The sequence below is a fragment of the Neofelis nebulosa genome, chromosome 2, assembly GCF_028018385.1.
Source record: "Neofelis nebulosa isolate mNeoNeb1 chromosome 2, mNeoNeb1.pri, whole genome shotgun sequence".
In the NCBI taxonomy this organism is placed as follows: Eukaryota; Metazoa; Chordata; class Mammalia; order Carnivora; family Felidae; genus Neofelis; species Neofelis nebulosa.
Window position 1 is genome coordinate 158,839,967 of NC_080783.1, and position 21,313 is coordinate 158,861,279.

At 35.5% G+C, this 21,313-nt stretch overlaps 2 protein-coding genes across 2 annotated transcripts in view; one reads left to right on the forward strand and one right to left on the reverse strand.

Annotated features, from left to right (window-relative positions):
* ASB17 (ankyrin repeat and SOCS box containing 17) overlaps nucleotides 1-21,313 on the forward strand; it is a 68,513-nt gene that overhangs the window by 32,780 nt on the left and 14,420 nt on the right. The gene's annotated exons all lie outside the window — the stretch shown is intronic.
* The window catches only part of MSH4 (mutS homolog 4), a 92,624-nt gene that overhangs the window by 8,910 nt on the left and 62,401 nt on the right, over nucleotides 1-21,313 (reverse strand). Inside the window, exons 12-18 of the mRNA XM_058716947.1 lie at nucleotides 17,587-17,723; nucleotides 16,473-16,576; nucleotides 14,878-15,002; nucleotides 12,658-12,858; nucleotides 9,127-9,245; nucleotides 7,664-7,792; nucleotides 314-488 (exon numbers count right to left, since the gene is read on the reverse strand). Of these exons, the coding sequence (XP_058572930.1) occupies nucleotides 314-488; nucleotides 7,664-7,792; nucleotides 9,127-9,245; nucleotides 12,658-12,858; nucleotides 14,878-15,002; nucleotides 16,473-16,576; nucleotides 17,587-17,723 (990 nt within the window). The remainder of the gene's footprint in view (nucleotides 1-313; nucleotides 489-7,663; nucleotides 7,793-9,126; nucleotides 9,246-12,657; nucleotides 12,859-14,877; nucleotides 15,003-16,472; nucleotides 16,577-17,586; nucleotides 17,724-21,313) is intronic.

A 21,313-nucleotide genomic window follows, 5' to 3' on the forward strand; every position in this document is an offset into this window, starting at 1 on the left:
AAGAAATACACAATCTTCAATTCATTTATAACTTGCAAATATAGGCTACATTACATTTTTCTAAGAATTGAAAAATGAGGCTTTCATGTGTTGTAATTCTACATAGGTACTGATTAATACAAGTTTAAATATAAGCTTGATATATATATAATGTGAGCTTGACATAGAAAATATAGTCTTAGAGAATGTAAGTGTTCAAAAGAATGACAGGAAAAGTTGCTTACATTGACAGCTAAGTAAAGGGGAGAATTATGAGAATATGTAGTGTTTCAATAAATAGATATTATATAGATATACTTTCTATATGCAATACCATAATTTTTTTCTTCTGTGAGTCCCCTAGACAGTTTGTAGGTATACAAGATTGCTTCTTTATTTCTTGAGGTGTTCTTTACATGCTGAACTTCAAAATGCATGTTTTCCACATTAGGATACAGGACCTCTATATGACATAGTTCCAGGAAATGTGTAGCAAATAGTGTAAATGCCTAGAATATGTAACAACAAATATCAGTATTTTCAAAATGAACTAGAAAAAAAAATTAGTTTGATTTTCCAAGTAGCTTGGCAGAGATGCAGAGATGAAACTAATAATGGTGAATTCATTTCAAAATGTTTTGCAAATTTATATTCAATGAAAGAAACATGTTTATTATGTTTACACATTATGTGAATGTTACAATACAGGAAAGACAACAAATCTAAAAATAAGATCCTAAAAAAATATCTGAAGATATTGAAAAGACAAAGTTTATCAGAAATAAAGCTGTTAAGTGAAGTAATCCTTTATTAGAAAAGTAATCTACAAACAAAATCATACCATTTCTCTCAACTTTGAAAAAAACTTTACTTTAAAAGTAGCTTCCCTCCATATAACTATTTTTTGGAAAGTGGAATCAATGGTTTGTCTTAGGTATTCAAAATTACCAAGGTTTTGCATTTTTAGATTTGTACTGTGTTTGAGTTAGGTACTTATAGGAAAGAAAGAAAAGATTGAGAATAATGCTTAAGACAATGATTCTCAAACTTTAGTAACCCCTTGGGGAGCTTATTAAAGATGCAAATTCTCGGGGCGCCTGGGTGGCTCAGTCGGTTAAGCGTCCGACTTCAGCTCAGGTCACGATCTTGCGGTCCGTGAGTTCGAGCCCCGCGTCGGGCTCTGGGTTGATGGCTCAGAGCCTGGAGCCTGCTTCCGATTCTGTGTCTCCCTCTCTCTCTGGCCCTCCCCCGTTCATGCTCAGTCTCTCTCTGTCTCAAAAATAAATAAACGTTAAAAAATAAATAAATAAATAAAGATGCAAATTCTTGGTACTTGTCTCCCCCAAATTCTCAATCAGTAGGTGAAATGTGGAATCCCAGGAAACTCTATTTGCCAGAAGTATTTAAGTGATACTGAGGCAGATGGTTCAAGTGACTTACAACCAGCACATGGTTTTCAGCCCTGAATTACTAAACTAGAGATATGAATAATTGGTTATGTTAAGATATTACCCATGGAAAACTATAAATATGTGATTACTGGAAAAATAAAATGTTAAGACATTAAAAAGAAAATATTTGGCTGGCAAATGGCATCAACCATGTAAAAGGGGTTTCAAGAGGTTTATGACAGAAAAATGAAAAAACTCAACTACTAAATAAATCAAAAGAGGCATAAAACAAACCTAATTTATAAAGCAACAGGAAAATATTTAGAAACCCAGTAAACTAGAAGCTAAGGAACATGTTTGTTTATTTATCTTCAAAATTTATTTATCAAACCAACCTATTAAAGTAACTTAGAAAATAATAATTACTTCTAAGCACCTTAAAAGTAAACAGCAATAATTATATTTTTACTAAGTTATTTATACTGGTAAAGGATATTATTATGGACTAAATGTCTGTGTCCCCCCTCAAATTCAAATGTTGAAATCAAAACTTCCAGTGTGATGGTGTTAGGAGGTGGAGCCTTTGGGAGGTGATTAGGTTGTGAGGGTAGAGCCCTCATGAATAAGATCAGTGCTGTTTTAAAAGTCGCCCCAGATGGGGCGCCTGGGTGGCTCAGTCGGTTAAGCATCCGACTTCAGCTCAGGTCACGATCTTGCGGTCTGTGAGTTCGAGCCCCGCATTGGGCTCTGGGCTGATGGCTCACAGCCTGGAGCCTGCTTCCGATTCTGTGTCTCCCTCTCTCTCTGCCCCTCCCCCGTTCATGCTCTCTCTCTGTCCCAAAAAAATAAATAAACGTTAAAAAAAAAAAAAAATTAAATAAAAGTCACCCCAGAGAGCTCTTTTGCCCTCTCTACCATGCAAGGACACAATAAGAACTTGACAGTCTACAACCTGGAAAAAAGGTTCTCCCTACCATACAGAACCCTGATCTCAACATTCTACTTTCCAGAACTGTGAAAAATAAATTTCTGTTGTCTATAGCAGCCCAAACTAAGACAGGTATTCAAAATATTAATAAAAGCATTATTTTCAGCTGTTACATATCTCAGAAATGGATACTATAATTACTGTTCTCTCAGGAAACAGAACCAACAGGAAATACATGTATCTTCTACTATGTAAGTGTGTATATCAATACTGCATAAAGATTTTATATATATATATATATATACACACACACATATAAATGTATATATATGTATGTATGTACATATAATTTGTAGATTATATATACACATATAAAAAGATTTATTATAAAGAATTGGCTCATGTGATTATGGAGGCTGACAAATTCTCAGATCTACCGTCAGCCAACTAGAGATCCAGGAGAGTTGATGGTGTAGTTCCTGTCTGAATGCCAGCAGGCTCAAAACCTAAAAAGTGCTGATGTTTCAGTTCAAATATGATGGCAGGAAAGACCTAGTGTTCCAGATTGAAGGCAGTCAGGCAGAAGGAGTTACCTCTTACTCCCAAGAGGGTCAGCCTTTTGGTTCTGTTCAAATCTTCAACTGATTGGATTAGGCCCACCCACATTAGGGAGAGCAATCTGTTTTCCTCAGTCTACCAATTCTCATGTTAATCTTATCCAGAAACACCTTCTGAACAGATACACCCAGAATGATGTTTGACCAAACTGGGCACTCTGTGGTCTAGTCAATTTGACATATAAAATTAACTAACACAAGGCCAGCTCCTGTCAAATTGATACCTATACACCATCTCTTAAAACCATACCTAATCTCCAAATAAAGACAACAACAAGGTCATAACTCCACCTAACATGTTTCAACTATCCTGCATACAAGAGAATGTACCAATCCCTTCCCCTAAGGGGACATAAAGTCCTTGAGTGACGTTTACTCTTCTCCTTGATATCTTGTAAGTTAAATACTATTGACATAAAAGTAATAATAGTTAAACATACTGATATAAATTCAGTACATCTTATGTCACATGATAAGGGAATAAGAGAGGAAAGAAAACAAATACATACAAATTCATAACAAAATAAGGAAGAAATACTCATTATTCATGACAATTACAGTCCTCATCTGTAACTGGTCACATGCTCATAGTTGGTAACTACCTTCTTCCACTATATATTTCGTATTCCCTTTGCCTTCAGCAAGCACCTCAGCTGGTCATGGTTCTTTACCTGATGGAATGGCCTAAACCTTCACTCCTAAAGGATCTGGGCCATTAGAAGTCATGCCAGGATTGCATTGCTGTAGTTTTCAATTGACATTAATCACAAGGAATGCTAATACCAAGACCCCTTAGGGATCTCCTGTATTCCAGAATTATTCTTTCTTACCTCCATTATGGATTGGTAATCCAATTTCCCACTGGAAGTCAGGATCAGTCACTACAGCCTGTGCAGTACCTCCCTTCTTTGCCTACTGATTCAGAGGCATGAAGAGCCCAGAGTGGCTTGGTGGCAGTCTTAACTTTCAGTGGAATGAAATCATTGTTGTGTGTTTGTGGAAGCACTTCTCCCTTTGGAACTAAGCTCTCTAGGCCAGTAGTGCATAAGGTCCAGAGGACAGGAGGCAAACATCTTGCAAGCAGGTCACCAGGGGTAATAGTTGAGTGGTGCTACTCCCATTTCCATTTCTTAATTCTTAGACCCATGAATCCTGGCTCTAGGAAAAACAGCACCATATAATGGGTGCTGATTCAGAGCATATACAAGTTTCTAGAAAACCTTGCCCAGCCACGCAAGATATTGCCACCTAGAAAGTGCTGTAACTTAGTTTTCAAAAGGCCATTCCACCATTCTATCAAGCCAGTTGCTCAGGATTGTAGGGAACATGATAAAACCAGTGAATTCCATGAGCAAAAGGCCATTGCTGCACTTTGATATGAAGTGAATTCCTTGATCAGAAACAATTCTGTGTGAAATACCACAATGGTGGATAAAGCATTAAGTTCACAGGTAATAGTTTCAGCACAAACAGTATGTGCAGGAAAGGAAAATCTATATTTAGAGTAAGTGTCTAGTCATTAGTAAGAACAAATTGCTGTTCCATTCATGATGGAAGCAGTCCAATGTAATCAACTTGCCACTAGGCAGCTGGCTGATCACCTCAGGGAATGGTGCCATTGGAGGCTTACTGTTGGTCTCTGCTGCAGGCAGATTGGGCACTCAGCAACAGTTGTAGCCAGGTCAGCCATGGTGAGTGGAAATCTGTTACTGAGTCCATGTATAGTCTCCATCCATGCCACCATGGCCACTTTGTTCATGAGTTCATTGGATGATGGCAGGGGTAACTGGGGAAAGAGGCCAATTGGTATCCACAGAACGGGTCATCCTTTCCACTTGATTATTAAAATCCTCCTCTGCTGAGGCCACCCTTACACTATGGATGACTAGTGCTCTCTACTACTAGAAATAGAGTCCTTAGTATATTTAAATCTAATCAGATTAGATTAGTATATTTAAATCTAATCCCCACAGTGCAGGGACCTGAACACTAAGAGGATCCTTGTGGCTCTGGGGCCTATACACAGTTCCAGGCAAGCTGCTTCAACCACATGAAGATGGGCTTTGTGACAGCTATGCAGTGGGCATGGCAGCCAGGGTGCTCTTCAATATTTCTTCCTGTCTCAGGATTGGAATGTGAAATTGGTTGCTGATGAGCAGCATCAGGAAAACCATCATGCAGAGTGGTGGCACCTTTAGCATATCCATGGCCATCGGTATGGGCATCCAATACTAATCTGGACCATGGTTGCCCACTACATCTACCCCTTCCCATCAGTCCCAGCCCATGTATATAATAAAACAAAAGTCTTTGAGTAAAATAAATAAAATAAATCTAATCAGAGAGTCAATTCCAGAAACTCCAGAACCAATTCAGAAAATCCGTCCTTAAAATTCCTCTAGAACCACTTCAATATCAAAATCTGAATCAAAACCACACTCAGATACCACCTCACGCCAGTCAGAGTGGCTAAAATGAACAAATCAGGAGACTATAGATGCCGGTGAGGATGTGGAGAAACGAGAACCCTCTTGCACTGCTGGTGGTAATGCAAACTGATGCAGCCGCTCTGGAAAACAGTGTGGAGGTTCCTCAAAAAATTAAAAACAGATCTACCCTATGACCCAGAAATAGCACTGCTAGGAATTTACCCAAGGGATACAGGAGTAGAGGCATGATGCATAGGGGCACTTGTACCCCAATGTTTATAGCAGTACTTTCAACAATAGCCAAATTATGGAAAGCACCTAAATGTCCATCAACTGACAAATGGATAAAGAAGATGTGGTTTATATACACAATGGAATACTACTTGGCAGTGGGAAAGAACAGAATCTGGCCATTTGTAGCAATGTGGATGGAACTTGAGAGTGTTATGCTAAGTGAAATAAATCATACAGAGAAAGACAGATACCATATGTTTTCACTCTTATGTGGACTCTGAGAAATTTAACAGAAGACCATGGGGGAGGGGAAGGAAAAAAAAAAAGTTAGACAGGGAGGGAGCCAAACTATAAGAGACTCTTAAAAACTGAGAACAATCTGAGGGTTGATGGGGGGTGATAGGGAGGGGCGGGTGGGTGATGGGCATTGAGGAGGGCACCTGTTGGGATGAGCACTGGGTGTTGTACGGAAACCAATTTGACAATAAATTTCACATTAAAAAAAATCTGTAAGTCAGGGTTCTCCAGAAAAACAAAATTAATAGGGTGTGTGTGTGGGGGGGGGGTGGTTGTGTAGAGGGAGGGAGGAAGAAGGAGAGAGACTGATTGGCTGATTTACTATTAGGAATTGGCTCATATGATTATGGACACTGATAACTCCCCAGGTCTGCAATCAGCAAGTTGGAGACCCAAGAGAGGTGACTGTGTAGTTCTAGTCTGAATCTAAAGGCCTCAGAACCAAACTTCTGCCAACTTGAGCCAAATGCTGGCAGACTCAAGATCCAAAATGAGCTGATGTTTCAATTCTACTCCAGAGTCAGGAAAAAATGACTCTAGATTAAAGGCAGTCAGGCAGGAATTAACCTCTCACTCCCAGAAAAGTCAGCCTTTTTGTTCTATTCAGGTCTTCAACTGGACCCCACTCAAAACTGATTAGATGGAGCCACCCATACTAGGGAGGGCAATCTGCTTTACTCAGTCTACCAGTTTAAATACAAATCTCATCCAGAAACCCTCACAGATACACCCAAAATACTGTTTGACCAAATGTCCTGTACTCTGTAGCCCAGTCAGGTTGATGTATAAAATTAACCATCACAGATACTAACTAGCTTTTAATCCTAACAAGTAATGCATATATCTTATTTATATGAGAAATTCTGATCGACCAACACAGATTCAGTTTTACAAACACTACTGCTCTCTATTAATATTACTTCGATTTATCATATACCCTTCAAGTATAAAATAAGATTTTTCTCATTCTACATAATAAATCATTATGGAATCTCATTTAAGGAAAAGTACATCACTGGGGCGCCTGGGTGGCTCAGTCGGTTAAGCGGCCGACTTCGGCTCAGGTCACGATCTCGCAGTCCGTGAGTTCGAGCCCCGCGTCGGGCTCTGTGCTGACAGCTCAGAGCCTGGAGCCCGTTTCAGATTCTGTGTCTCCCTCTCTCTGACCCTCCCCTGTTCATGCTCTCTCTCTCTGTCTCAAAAATAAATAAACGTTAAAAAAAATTAAAAAAAAAAAGGAAAAGAACATCATTTTAGGGATATTTCAAGGAACTTTAAATATGGAAAAGTATTTTTAAGTTTTTTCATATCCATATATATTTTGATATTTTACATATTAGCTTAATAACAGAGATTTTTAAAAACTTGTTTTCTTTAAAGGAATGAAATTTTAGTTGGGTAAGTAAAATAAATTTACCATAAAATGACCTCAGACGCCTAGTTTTTCACTTCATGTTATGACATCCTAGTCAATGTTACTACACACAGAGACAATTATTGAAATGCTTTCATGTTTTGCTATTTAATTTGATTATAGCCAAGTGACTAGTTTTAATATTATTTGTATTTCTTGATTTCCTCCTTTCTACACCATGATTATCATACTAGCTGTTCTGCTTCCATCAGAAATGAAATAATAAAAATATAAATGCTATGGTATGCTTTTACCACCTAAAATTGTTTAAAGAGCTTTCTATAGGTGTCTGTAAAATCCATTCATGATAAATATATAAAGGATACATCAAAAAAGGACTAAGAATTAATACACTTAAAAGAGATAGAGAATACCTTTAAACTCAGCAGATATTCACAAACAGCATAACAAATGCCAATACCTTCTTCTGTATTAGTACCTCTGCCAAGCTCATCAATTAATATGAGTGATTTGTTATTAGCATTATGTAGAATGTATGCTATCTGGAAAATATAATTTTAATGTTATTCATTGTAACCAAACAGCTGTCACTACCATTTAAAAAAAATGAGGAAAGATCCAGTCTCTAATAATTCATCCAAAACATATTTTTATAAAGATATCCTGCTAGGCAGAAACTAACACATTGCTTTTCTTCTAAAAATCTCATGACTAATAATTTCAATAGAATAACTGATATATACATAAACAGACATGCATATGTGCATGAGACAACAGAGAGTAAATAACCATTATCTAAAATATTGATGTTTTAGATACAGTGAAGTAAAACTAAGCAATGAATTAAATATTTAAATAAAGCACAAAGATGGTCATTTTCTTCTCCACAAATGACTAATCAATTGTCATAACATACTCAAAACTATTTCTCAAGTTTATTTTAACACCTCTCTAGAGAGTAAAGAGAGAAAAATTAAAGAGAAAGTATCCAAGCCCATTGATTCCTATTTAAACCAATTTAAATACATGCTCAACAAGGACTAACTTTGACAGAAATGCTACTTCTCAACTGAAGAGTATTAATCTCTTTATCAAAAAATAGAATTCCATCCACATTATGTCCTGACACAAAAGTAAATTTCATGGCCATTTTACCTTTCTATTAAGGCTAAGCTTCTTGAGAGCTAGGACCATTTAAAAATACACCTCAAGCACCTAGTATATTGCTATATTCTCCCACAGATACTCAATACATACTAAATAATTATGTAAAAGTCATACACAGTGTCATAAATAATAACCATTCTCCCCCTATCTACAAAAAGTTATCTAACTCTACAGTGGTCCATTAATTTCTACCTACTTAAGATAGTCCAAAAACTATACTGAATTCCTTTAGCCCTTCAAGTCTATTTGACATCTGGCTCAGATCAGAAAAAGGTGAGGACACACAGATTTTTACAGAAAGTGAAAATTCTAAAGGGGCATACACGATGGTGATTTTTAAAAGCATCCAATCATCTTTTATTTTAAAATCAAGCCTAACAGGAATGATAGATACTATGCAAAATGGTCTTGAATAGGTCACTGTTTTCTGAAAAGTCTTTTATATATTCCATGTAAAAATATGAAAGCATGTTTTTTGTTCAATAATACTAGCTTTTTCTCTAGAAAGTGTATTTTTCAGTAAAACCTCTTCCATTTCCACATAAGACAGAAAGTAGGAAGCTGCTGTCTTTGACTGCCCTCTGTCTCTTGTAGAGGAGTATAAGCACATCTGCATGTTTTAGTATAAGGATAGTTTCTTACATAAAAATTGGTCATTAGTGGAAGAATTTAACATGAGTTTAACATAAGAAAAGTTTAGTTTAGGTACCTCTTTCATTTCCTTCATGAATGTTGATGAATTTGTTTCAATATCGTCATCAGTACTGATTCTTGTAAAAATCTGTTCAGCAATTCTAAAGGAAGAATATTCTGCTGGAACATATGATCCTGTAAAATAGAAGGTCAAAGTCAATTGAAATGTTTTAAAATATAAGTACTAATATTTTTCACTTTTCACCAACTCATTACTTATTAGCTGATCTAAGGATTACGTAGTAGAAAGATCACTGGATGTAGAGTTAGATGACATGGTCCCAGCTCTGTCACTTATCATGTATCTTTGGGCACCAATTAGACTCTCCCAGTCTCATCTTTCTCATATATAAATGGAAATACTTGCCCTTACTATTGCACATAGTTATTTGGAAGTTAAATAATATAGCATAAATTCAAGTACATTAGAAATATTATAAACTTGAGCACCTGGGTGGCTCAGTTAAGCCTCTGACTCTTGATTTTGCCTAAGATAATGATCTCACCATTCTTGAGTTGAGCCCTGTGTTGGGCTCTTTGCTGACAGTGTAGAGCCTATTTCGGATTCTCTCTCTCTTCCTCACTCTCTGTCCCACTCTCTTGCTCTCAAAGTAAATAAACTTAAAAAATACATTGACTTTTAAAAAAAGAAATATTATAAGCCTCATAAAAATTTTAATATAGTTAGATGAAAAACATTCAAAATATGAAAATTTGAAGGAAATGCTTATGAAGCCTGAATTGATATAACTGTTACAGAAAGATGTATAAGGAAATATATGTTATTAGAAATGTATAGAAATACCCAGAATTAGAATGAAAGCAAAACGTTTAATTTTTTAAAAGTTTTCATCCATGAGTTTTCATCCATGAGACTATTTCTGCCTGAGAAGTTATCATACTAACTAATCTAAAATATTCACCCTTTGAAAGCAAATCAATCTGATTAATGCACCTATCTCTGTACAGAATGAGACATAAAAGGCATTCCAAAATCATAAGAGGATGAAAACATACAATGGGAAAAGTAGCAAGCATATAGACCAAAATGGTGAAATAATGGGAGTGAAGAAACAAAACCCTGATTGTTTGAGGACTTAAAGCCAAGATAAGGATGAAGAATAGGATTATTCTCTAAGGAAAAATGACCAGCAGGAAAAGAAAGCATAAGTCAGGATAATACTACTAAAAATAAAAGTAACAATAACAATAGTGATTATAATGATCATACCTGAGAAAATAGATCTCTTAAATACAGCTTACTCATAGGATTTCCGGAAGGATCAAGTGGGAAAATAAATGTGAAAGCCCCAAGTGGAGAATACAGCATATACAGAATACATTTGTACTTTCTCCTCTTAGTTCATTTGTATTTACCTTTACCAAAAAGGCTTTCTACATTTTTCTATCTAATTTATTACAGAAGCTCCCAGCTGATATTTTGCTTCTGGTCTGGCTCTCATCTAACCATACATCAGTCAGAGTGATCTATCCAAAGTCAAATCCAACCAGGCCATTCTCTTGTTTAAATTTCAAAAGCTCCCTATAGATTTCTGGGTAAAGTTCAATCTCCTCAGTGAAGTACTTAAGGCCCTTCATGATCTGGCTCCTGCCCATGTCTTTGGCTTTGTATCCTACTACTACTCACAGCTACTCTTTGCTCTCCAAAGGAATTACAAAACCTCTTGTACTTCCTTGGGCATACCATACTGTTTTTAGAACATGTTCTTACTGTGTCTGGAAAGTCTCTTTCTTTCTCACACCCTTACCTTATGTCCATCATATTTTATACACATTATTTCACTTAATCACTACAACAACTCTTAGAATTAGATACTATTATAATTTTCACTTACAGATAGGAAAACTAAGGAAGTTAAGTAATTTGCCTAAGATCACAGAGCTAGTAACTAGACAAGCTAGGTCTAGCTCCAAAGCCTATGTTCTTCATCTCCATGCCTTTCAAGTTCTACTATTTCCTTTACAATCAGATTATGTGAGATACTATATATACTTCTAGGTATCTTAGAGGTTTAAAATGAGTGACAAGTAGAATGATTTTCTTCTAATATTTGATAGGCTATTATCAAAAGAGACTAGGTTATACTATGATACATAGAAGAATTAGGACTAATGAGTAGAAGTTATAGAAAATCAGATTTCAATTCAGTATAATGAACGCTCTACAATTAGAGAGACCCAGCGATTGCATACTCTGTTCTTTTTTTTTTTTTTTTTTTAATTTTTTTTTTCAACATTTATTTATTTTTGGGACAGAGAGAGACAGAGCATGAACGGGGGAGGGGCAGAGAGAGAGGGAGACACAGAATTGGAAACAGGCTCCAGGCTCTGAGCCATCAGCCCAGAGCCCGACGCGGGGCTCCAACTCACAGACCGCGAGATCGTGACCTGGCTGAAGTCGGACGCCCAACCGACTGCGCCACCCAGGCGCCCCTCATACTCTGTTCTTTTAAAAGGACAGAGCTCCTCACAAATACAAGCAAGATTATTATGTCACATATGAATCAGAACAAGATTAGCTAAGATGTCCTTTTCAATCCAATGAAACCATAAACCAAATAAAATATTTACTCTTCATTCACTCATATCCGATTTTCTTTCCCAGTAATAAGGGTAAATCAGTACTGTACCACCAATATTATTATTGCTGTATTCCCCTTACAATTCATTACATTAGGCCAGGGTTTATCAACCACCACACTACTAACATCTTGGGCTGGATAATTTTTCTGAGGTCTATCAAGGGTTGGGAGGAGGGTGGGGAGAAGACTGTTTTGCACACTGTAAGATGTTCAGCAACATCCCTGGACTCTACACTCCTCTCAGCTGTGACAATCAAAAATGTATCCAGATCGCCAAATTTGTGGGAGTGAGGGCTGGGGGGAGGCAAAATCATCCCTGATTGAGAACCACTGCATTAGGGCAAATCATCTCATTTCGGATTCACAGAGTTCTCAAGGAAACCTAGTTTTCAGAGCTAAGTTGTGCCTCTACCCCAAGAAATACATGACAATATTGGGCTAATGACAGCCATTTATATGCATGTGTGTGCACACATGTGTTAATGTGTCAACTGCTGCGCCCAAGTTACTGGTAGCCCTTAATTAAGTAAAAGAGGTTTCTCTCCCCAGTGTTATAATTTGGTAAAAATCTTACATGAGTTATTAAAGGCAGCAGCTTATCCTACTTATTTCACTTTTTCACAACAAAGCTCGGTTTTCAATTAGAAATAATGATATGATTCAGTTTAGTAATAATTGATACAACATTAATAGTTACAGTAAGGTAGTTTTGACTTGTTACATCCAACAAAATTTTTAGTACAGTACAATCCAAACTGGATGGAGCTTAACCAATACCAAATAGCAAAAGTTATAGTCTAAATAGTAGACACATATACTTTTAAGTAAGAAAACCTCCTCCAAACTTCCTTGGGTTAATTAGGCACCTGGATCTAAAATACCAGGCACAAGGCATTTTAAATGAGGAGCAGAACTGGTAAGTATAAAGCAAAGCCATAATTTACCAATCTGGGCCATAATCTGACAAAGAGCAATCTGTTTTAAATATGTGGATTTCCCACTCATATTAGGTCCAGTTATGATCAAAAAATTACTTCCTTCTGTAATAAAGGTATTGTTGGCAATAGGTTTTTCCACAGATATTTTTTCAAGAATGGGATGCCAGCCCTGTTTGATTGCTAAAGTATCGGTAAATTCTGGCCGAACTGAAAAAACAAACAAAAAAAAGAATTGTAAGATTAATATATTTAATGGCCTGTGGTGTTGTACATGGGACTTTACTAGGGTCAATGTGGGACAATAACATTAAGATATTATTTTACCCTAATCTCTACCTAAATCCCTCTAGATTATAATAGACACATTCTAATCACCATCACAACTTTTATTCACTTCCAGGGAACTGTAGGATTTAGTTCCTTGTCATTGTCCTGGGCTCTAAAACAGTTCATAACATTTTCAAATTTGTGTAGAATAAAGAGTCAACTAGCCATTGATGACACTTTTAAAATAACAATTAATCACCAGTACTACAAAATTGCACATTTACTTAATTCCCACCTTCAGCATTATTTCAAATTTGGCATACTTAGCTTTTCAAGTGGGGTATGAATATAGAGTAAAACCAAATATAAAAATAATTTTATGTCCAAACCTTTATAGAAGTTTTGCCTAAAAAGAATACTCAGATAATAGTCAAAACAGACATAAAATATATTGTTAATTTATAGAAACAAATAGTGATGAGGTCTCCATGAATACCTTCCAAGGTAAAGGGAGAAAAAAAAGGGTTTGGGGACAAGTAAACACTAAAATCCTATGTGCCTCTAGAGGAAACACATGGATAAACTCAAAAGTATTCATTATAAAAGGAGGTTGGTTAGAAAATAATTTTTAAACTATTTCAAAAGCATTTTAACACCCAAAGTCATTATTTATAGGTTTAAGTTTCAGGATGATCCCTCTCAAATTAAAATGGGGCAACATCAAATATCTTAATAGTTAAGAAAACTATTATTAAAATAGTTAAGTTAAGGTTTTGACTCCAAAGGAGATCTAACAGACCGAAAAGCTCTGACTTATAAAATACCAATTGAGGGCGCCTGGGTGGCTCGGTCAGTTAAGCCTCCAACTCTTTTAAATTTTTTTTTTTTTTTTCAACGTTTATTTATTTTTGGGACAGAGAGAGACAGAGCATGAACGGGGGAGGGACAGAGAGAGAGGGAGACACAGAATCTGAAACAAGCCTCCAACTCTTGATTTCAGCTCAGGTTATGATCTTACATTTCATGGGATCAAGCCCCACATCAGGCTCCATGCTAATAGCATGAAGCCTGCTTGGATTCTCTGTCTCTGCCCCTGCACTGCACTGGTGCATTCATGCACACTTTTTTTCTCTCAAAATAAATAAATACCTTAAAGAAAGGGAGAGAGAGAAAATAAAAAAAGCAATTGAAAAAGTTAACATTTCCATAAGAAATATAAAAATATGAACAACTTTGTAAGATACTTATTTCCCATCAAAAACTAAGTGGCATAAGTACTTGAGAAATGTTACTGGTGATTTTAACTAGAAATTCAAAGTTATTAATGATACTAAGTCCACAATTATTCAACCTTAATTATCACATACTAGTTCTACAAATTTCTATACTGGATTATAGTTACTACTGGTAAGCTGGATAAGAAATTTCAAGGGGTTAATTTGAAGTCTTCATTTAATATTAGAAAATGACTTAACACTTATATTCAAGGCTTGTGTACAGACTTGGGATACAAAAATATATGGCATAACTCCTGACCTTGAGATGCTCACATCTACAGAACTAGTTCAGAAAATATTCACTTTGGAGGTTCATTTCCCTTGTCCATGTCACACTCCTTCCAATTAGTCTTCAGATTTGCACTTTATCAGTTTGGATCATTGTAATTTCTACCAAGAAGGCAGCTTTTTGATCTTTGCTATTTGGGGAACCTTCAAGTTTCTTGTAGTATTTTCTTTTTCATTTATCAATTTCTCAGTAAACAATTTTCCAACTTTGAAAATGAATTTCAAGGGTAAATTTACTTTATTTTGAGTCTTAGTCTAAGACCACAGGCAAGAGACTACATTTCAGGTAAAAAAAAAAAAAAAAAGCACAACATTCATAATTGTTACATAAAATTGCTTGAAAGGAATACAAATTTCAGTATGCAACATATTTATCCCAAAGAAAGTAACCTACCATAGTCAGAAAGAGTGCAGGCATGAGCAAATGACAGTAGCATATCCAGCATTGACACAGTGTCAGATAGTTTATATAAGCAATGAATATGTTCATAAATCTCACTAAGCAATTTGCACACTATCCTGAAAGAATATGTTTGGTAAGTCAGGTAATGCTTTTAAAAACGGACATACAATATAATTGTAAAACAATAAATTCATTGCTAACATAACATTCACAGTTCAGTTGTACACTATAGGTAAAGTCTACTGTTCTTTTGCCTCATTTTAGAAATTAAGAAATTGAAGTTCCTTGAGTTCACAGCACTTAGTAGCAAGAATGCATCTTCTGTGGGCACCTGGTGGCTCAGTCTACAAGAGTCAGCTATAAGAGTAGTTTTAACTCTTGATTTCAGCTCAGGTCATGATCCCACTGTTTGTATGATCGAGCCCCATGTCAGTGCCTACTTGGGATTCTTTCTTCTCTCTGTCCCTCTCCTGTTTGTGCTTGTTCTCTGTCTCAAAAATAAATAAACAGCTTTAAAATGTTCAAAAAAAGAATGCATCTTCTGGTGGATTAACACTGTTTTTGAAATTATTGGTTATTACATATGAATAAAATGAATTTTTATTAATAAAATTATTTTTATAGTCAAACAAGCCCTCACTATACAACAACAGATCCCACCTGTTAATAATTTTGTGTTCTTGCAAATGTGAAATTCAACACAAAAGTTACATATTTTCCCCTCTCTTTCTCTCTCGCCACCCCCGCCAACATACACACACCCTAACAACATAATTATTTAAGCTTTTATATGGGAAAGTTATTATACTGTGATATAATATACAAGGTTTTCCTTGGAGGGCATAACTGGCTCAGTTGGTAGAGCATGTGACTCTTGGTGTCAGGGTTGTGAGTTCATGACTCATGTTGGGTATAGAGATTACTTAAAAAAAAAAAAAAGTTTTTCCCTTACAAGAAGAAATATGCTCCCCACAGCTACTATATCCATAATTTCTGTGCTCTGTGCCCTAAAATTGTTTTGAAAGTCCAATATTTGTCTTTATCATTTCAGGTCACCAACAATGAGTGATCAATTTTTTTGCCTCCCTTACCCATGAATGATCTATTTATTATTTCTATCTGTATTGCTACAGTTTCACAAACAGCAAGAGATTGACACTATTGTGATATATATATGCATGCCATGAGAAGTTGAGGGCTTACATACCATAGGAAAAGAATAAATTGAATCAAGCCCAAGATAAGCCCATGATGTGTCAAATTCTACATCATGGTGCAATGCATACTACGGAAGTATCAGTTACATATATATACGTATATATATACATATATATGTATATATATACGAATCTGATATATATATATATATTGCAATTAGATTTGCCTGAATCTTCTATGAGGCTGAGTGATCCCAATCACAGTGACAGACTTTAAACGTTTTACTTGTTCTTCCAGGAAATGATCTTTCTTTGCTAACATTCATAATTTTATAATTTTCTGCAATCAGACAAAAAGCCAACTAATGAAATTTATCATAATGCCTCAAATTAACCAATTTAATATTCAAAAATTTCAAATGTGCTTACATATAAGTCATGTGATAGATTTCTCTCAAAGACTCCTGACATCTTTCATTCATTTTAATTAAATCTGTTGATGTAAAGGTATAAGAATTTTTCACTTTAGATATCTGCTAGGAAATGAAAAAATAAATGTCAAGATATGTGTACACTCCTATAAAATAAAACCTACAGATTTTAAACTGTACAGGTATTTAGGTTAATCACTTTAACTTTTGCGACAAAGCATCACAAAGAAACTCGCAAATAATGTCTGCAAAAAAGAAAAGATCACTTTTAAAGTTAAAGCAGGATTTTTTAACCTAGTCTATTCTGGCACAACTATTTTTACAGGTCTTAAAATTAAAATAGCCATGTAGAAATGTTAAACAGTACATCTTATCACCAAGCAACATGCATGACAGATGTAACTTTCACTCCATCTCTCACCCATCTTAGCCCTTGCCCTACATTTGAACCTCACTCAAGCTCTAACCCCATTACTGTCTCCACCCATTCTTTACTTCATCTATCCCACATTATTTAGTATTACAGTGTTGTATTTAAAAACCCTAGAAGTTAAATGGTTTGTTTTTGCCAAAAGTTACCCCCTGGGAGCAGAGAAAGCAAAATTAGAGTGGGTTAGACTTTCCCAAACTGGTGTATCATGGGGAAGTTAATGTGTATTTAGGAAAAAATATTTTCCTGGTGCAAAGGTTTGGCAATACTGGATTTTAAAAAGTTAAGCAGATTTCTTTACTTCAGGATTTTTAAACCTTTAATAGGCAAATATGCACTAAGAACTACCTAAAACAGAAGATGGTACAATATTTTCCAAATTCCTTTGATCAAAAATATCCTTGGACTTTCTTTTTTTCATTTTCCTTTTTTATACATACCAAGCTTCCAGAACTGTGGAATGCACTGTTTGGTCTTTCTCAAAAATAAACAAATAAATAAAAAATTTCTACCTCACTCTTAGATTAATATATAACTGTTAGGTGAGTTGACAGGAGTAGAAGCAATATACAGAACATTCAGAAACTTGACATGTAAAATTCAAAGAATGTCTGAAAATATGTAAAATGTAATTCTGCAAAATCAGAAACAACAATTTACTAGCCAAAATGCTAAAATGAACCTTAATAAACTCTGAAGGAAGTTGATTATTGGGAAGGGCTGCACAATCTGTAGTCATCTGGATGAAAAATCCTCGAGCAGAGCTAAAACTTGTCCTTAAAGGAAGACTGTATTTTTCTGCGAGCTGCGAAATCATTCCTAGTGACCAGAAACAGGAAAAACAAAAAGAATTTTAATAAGAAAATTACTCTTTCTGTTTAAAGAAATCACATTTTCTTACTATTTTATATATAAATATGAAGGTCTTACTACTCTTAAACTTATATATAAAGATATTTAATGTCTAACATATACTTAAGCATTCTTTTAAGAAAAAAATTGGTAGTACAAAGGTAGACATTTTGATAGGTACTTTGAAAGTAAAAAACTCTAAAAATTAAAATAAAAAATAAAACTATTTTATACTTTCTGTATTAGAATATTAGATTTTTTATTCATTTTTTTATTAACTTTTTTGAAAAGGAAGAGAATCATATAAATTATAACAATCATTATTTCACAGTAAGAAATTCTCTCTACAAAACATATTTTGCAAAACAAAATATTTCAAAAAAATGGGTGATGTGACAAATAAAATTCCTAAAAAATCAAAATCTTCCTATCAACTTCAAACTCACCACAGAGTTATGTGTATGCATATATATATATACACACATATGTGTGTGTGTGTGTGTGTGTGTGTGTATTTTTAATTTAAATCCAAGTTTGTTAACATATAATGTCATAATGGCTTCAGGAATAGAACTTAGTGATTCATTCTTTACATATAACACCCAGTGCGCATCCCAACAAATGCCCTCCTTAATGTCTATCACCCATTTAGCTCATCCCCACCCACTTCCCTCCAGCAACCCTTAGTTTATTCTCCATATTTAAAAGACTTTTACGGTTGGCCTCCCTTTCTGTTTTTATATGATTTTTCCTTCCCTTCCCCTATGTTCATTTTTGTTTCTTAAATTCTACATATGAGTGAAATCATATATTTATCTTTCTCTGATCAACTTATTTCGCTTAGCATAATACATTCTAGCTCCATCCACATTGTTGCAAATGGCAGATTTCATTCTTTTTGATTGCCAAGTAATATTCCACCCCCCCCCCCCCCCACTGTACATACCCCATATCTTCGTTATCCATTCATCAGTTGATGGACATTTGGGCTCTTTCCATACTTTGGCTATTGTTGATAGCACTGGTATAAACATTGGGGTGCATGTGCCCCTTCAAATCAGCATTTTTGTATCCTTTTGGTAAATACCTAGTAGTGCAATTGCTGGGTCATAGCATGCTCTATTTTTAATTATTTGAGGAACCTCCATACTATTTTCCAGAGAGGCTGCACCAGTTTGCATTCCCATCAGCAGTGCAAGAGGGTTCCCCTTTGTCCACATCCTTGTCAACATCTGTTATTGCCTGAGTTGTTTATTTTAGCCATTCTAACAGGAGTGAGGTGGTATCTCATTGTGGTTTTGATTTGTATTTCCCTGATGATGAGTGATGTTGAGCATCTTTTAATGTGTCTGTTAGCCATCTGGATTTCTTCTTTAGAAAAGTGTGTGTTCATGTCTTTTGCCCATTTCTTCACTGGATTATTTTTTGAGTGGGGAGTTGTATAAGTTCTTTACAGATTTTGGATACCAACCCTTTATCTGATATGTCATTTGTAAATATCTTCTCCCATTCCATAGGTTACCTTTTAGTTTTGTCGATTGTTTCCTTTGCTATCCAGAAGACTTTTATCTTGATGAGGTCCCAAAAGTTCATTTTTGCTTTTGTTCCCTTGCCTCTGGAGACCTCTGTAGTAAGAAGTCGCTGCAGCCAAGGTCAAAGAGGTCGTTGCTTGTTTTCTCCTCTAGGATTTTGATGGTTTCTTGTCTTACATTTAGGTCTTTCATTCATTTTGAATTTATTTTTGTGTATGGTTTAAGAAAGTGGTCCAAGTTGATTCTTCTGCATGTCACTGTCCAGTTTTCCCAACACTATTTGCTGAAGAGACTCTTTTTTCCATTCGATACTCTTTCCTGCTTTGTTGAAGATTAGTTGGCCACACATTTGTGGGTACATTTCTGGGTTCTCTAGTCTGTTCTATTGATCTATGTGTCTGTTTTTATGACAGTACTGTACTGTCTTAATGATTACAGCATTGTAATACATCTTGAAGTCCAGGATGGTGATGCCTCCAGGTTTGGTTTTCAACATTACTTTGGCTATTTGGGGCCTTTTCTGGTTCCATACAAATTTTAGAATGACTTGTTCTAGTTCTATGAAGAATACTGGTGTTATTTTGATAGGGATTGCATTGAATGTGTAGATTGCTTTGGACACTATCAACATTTTAACAATATTTGTTCTTCCAACCCATGAGCATAGGATGTTTTCCATTTCTTTGTGTCCTCTTCAACTTCTTCTATAAGCTTTCTATAGTTTTCAGCTTTTATCTCTTTGATTAGGTTTATTCCTACATATTGTATGGTGTTCGGTGCAATTGTAAATGGGATCAATTCCTTTATTTCTCTTTCTGCTGCTTCATTATTAGTGTATATAAATGCAACCTATTTCTGTACACTGATTTTATATCCTGTGACTTTGCTAGATTTATATATCAATTTTAGCAGTTTTGGGTGGAATTTTTTGGGTTTTCACATAGAGTATCACATCACCTGCAAATAGCGAAAGTTTGACTTCTTCCTTGATTTGGATGCATTTTGTTTCTTTGTGTTGCCGGATTGCTGACACTAGGACTTCCAACACTATGTTGAACAACAGTGGTGAGAGTGGACATTCCCGTCATATTCCTGACCTTAGGGGGAAAGCTCTCAGTTTTTCCATTGAGGATGTTATTAGCAGTGGGTCTTTCGTATATGGCCTTTATGACCTTGAGGTATGTTCCTTTCATCCCTGCTTTCTTGAGGGTTTTCATCAAGAAAGAGTGCTGTATTTTTTCAAACGCTTTTTCTGCATCTAGTGAGAGGATCATGTAGTTCTTATCCTTTCTTTCATTAATGTGATGTATCATGTTGATTGATTTGCAGATACTGAACCACCCCTATAGCCCAGGAATAAATCCCACTTGATCATGGTAAATAATTCTTTTAATGTATTGCTAGATTCAGTTTGCTATATCTCGTCAAGAACTTTTGCATCCATGTTCATCAGGGAGATTAGTCTGTAATTCTCCTTTGTGGAGGGGTCTTTGTCTGGTTTTGGAATCAAGGTAATGCTGGGCTCGTATATTTTTAACTTGATGACCATTAATGCTTTGAACATTAGTTGTGAAAATTAACATCTTTATTCCTCAAAAATAGTTCCTCCCAACAAATTTCTTGCTCTTCTCAGTCATACAACCACTCTCAGGCTAGAAATTTCAATCAGCACCAATAGCTACATTTCCCTTTACCATGGCTATACCTACTCAATTATTAACTTGTAATTTCTTCCTTCACCTTTTGCATTTCTCTCTTCTCATATACATTGCTATCACTCTAATTTGTTAACTTGTAATAGTTTAAAATGGCCTCCCTGTCTCCATCGCTCCATCCAAACTCCCAGCCTTCAAAGACTAAATTCTGGTACCTTAGTTTTGTCAAGGAATGCCCTATTCCATCCTAACCAATTGCCTTCCTTATCCCTTGAGATTTCCTTAGCTTTTGTCATTTGGTCTGTACCACTACCAGTAGATGGAATTCCTTTCTCGGCTATGCTATCTACTAAAACATTCCCATCCTCTA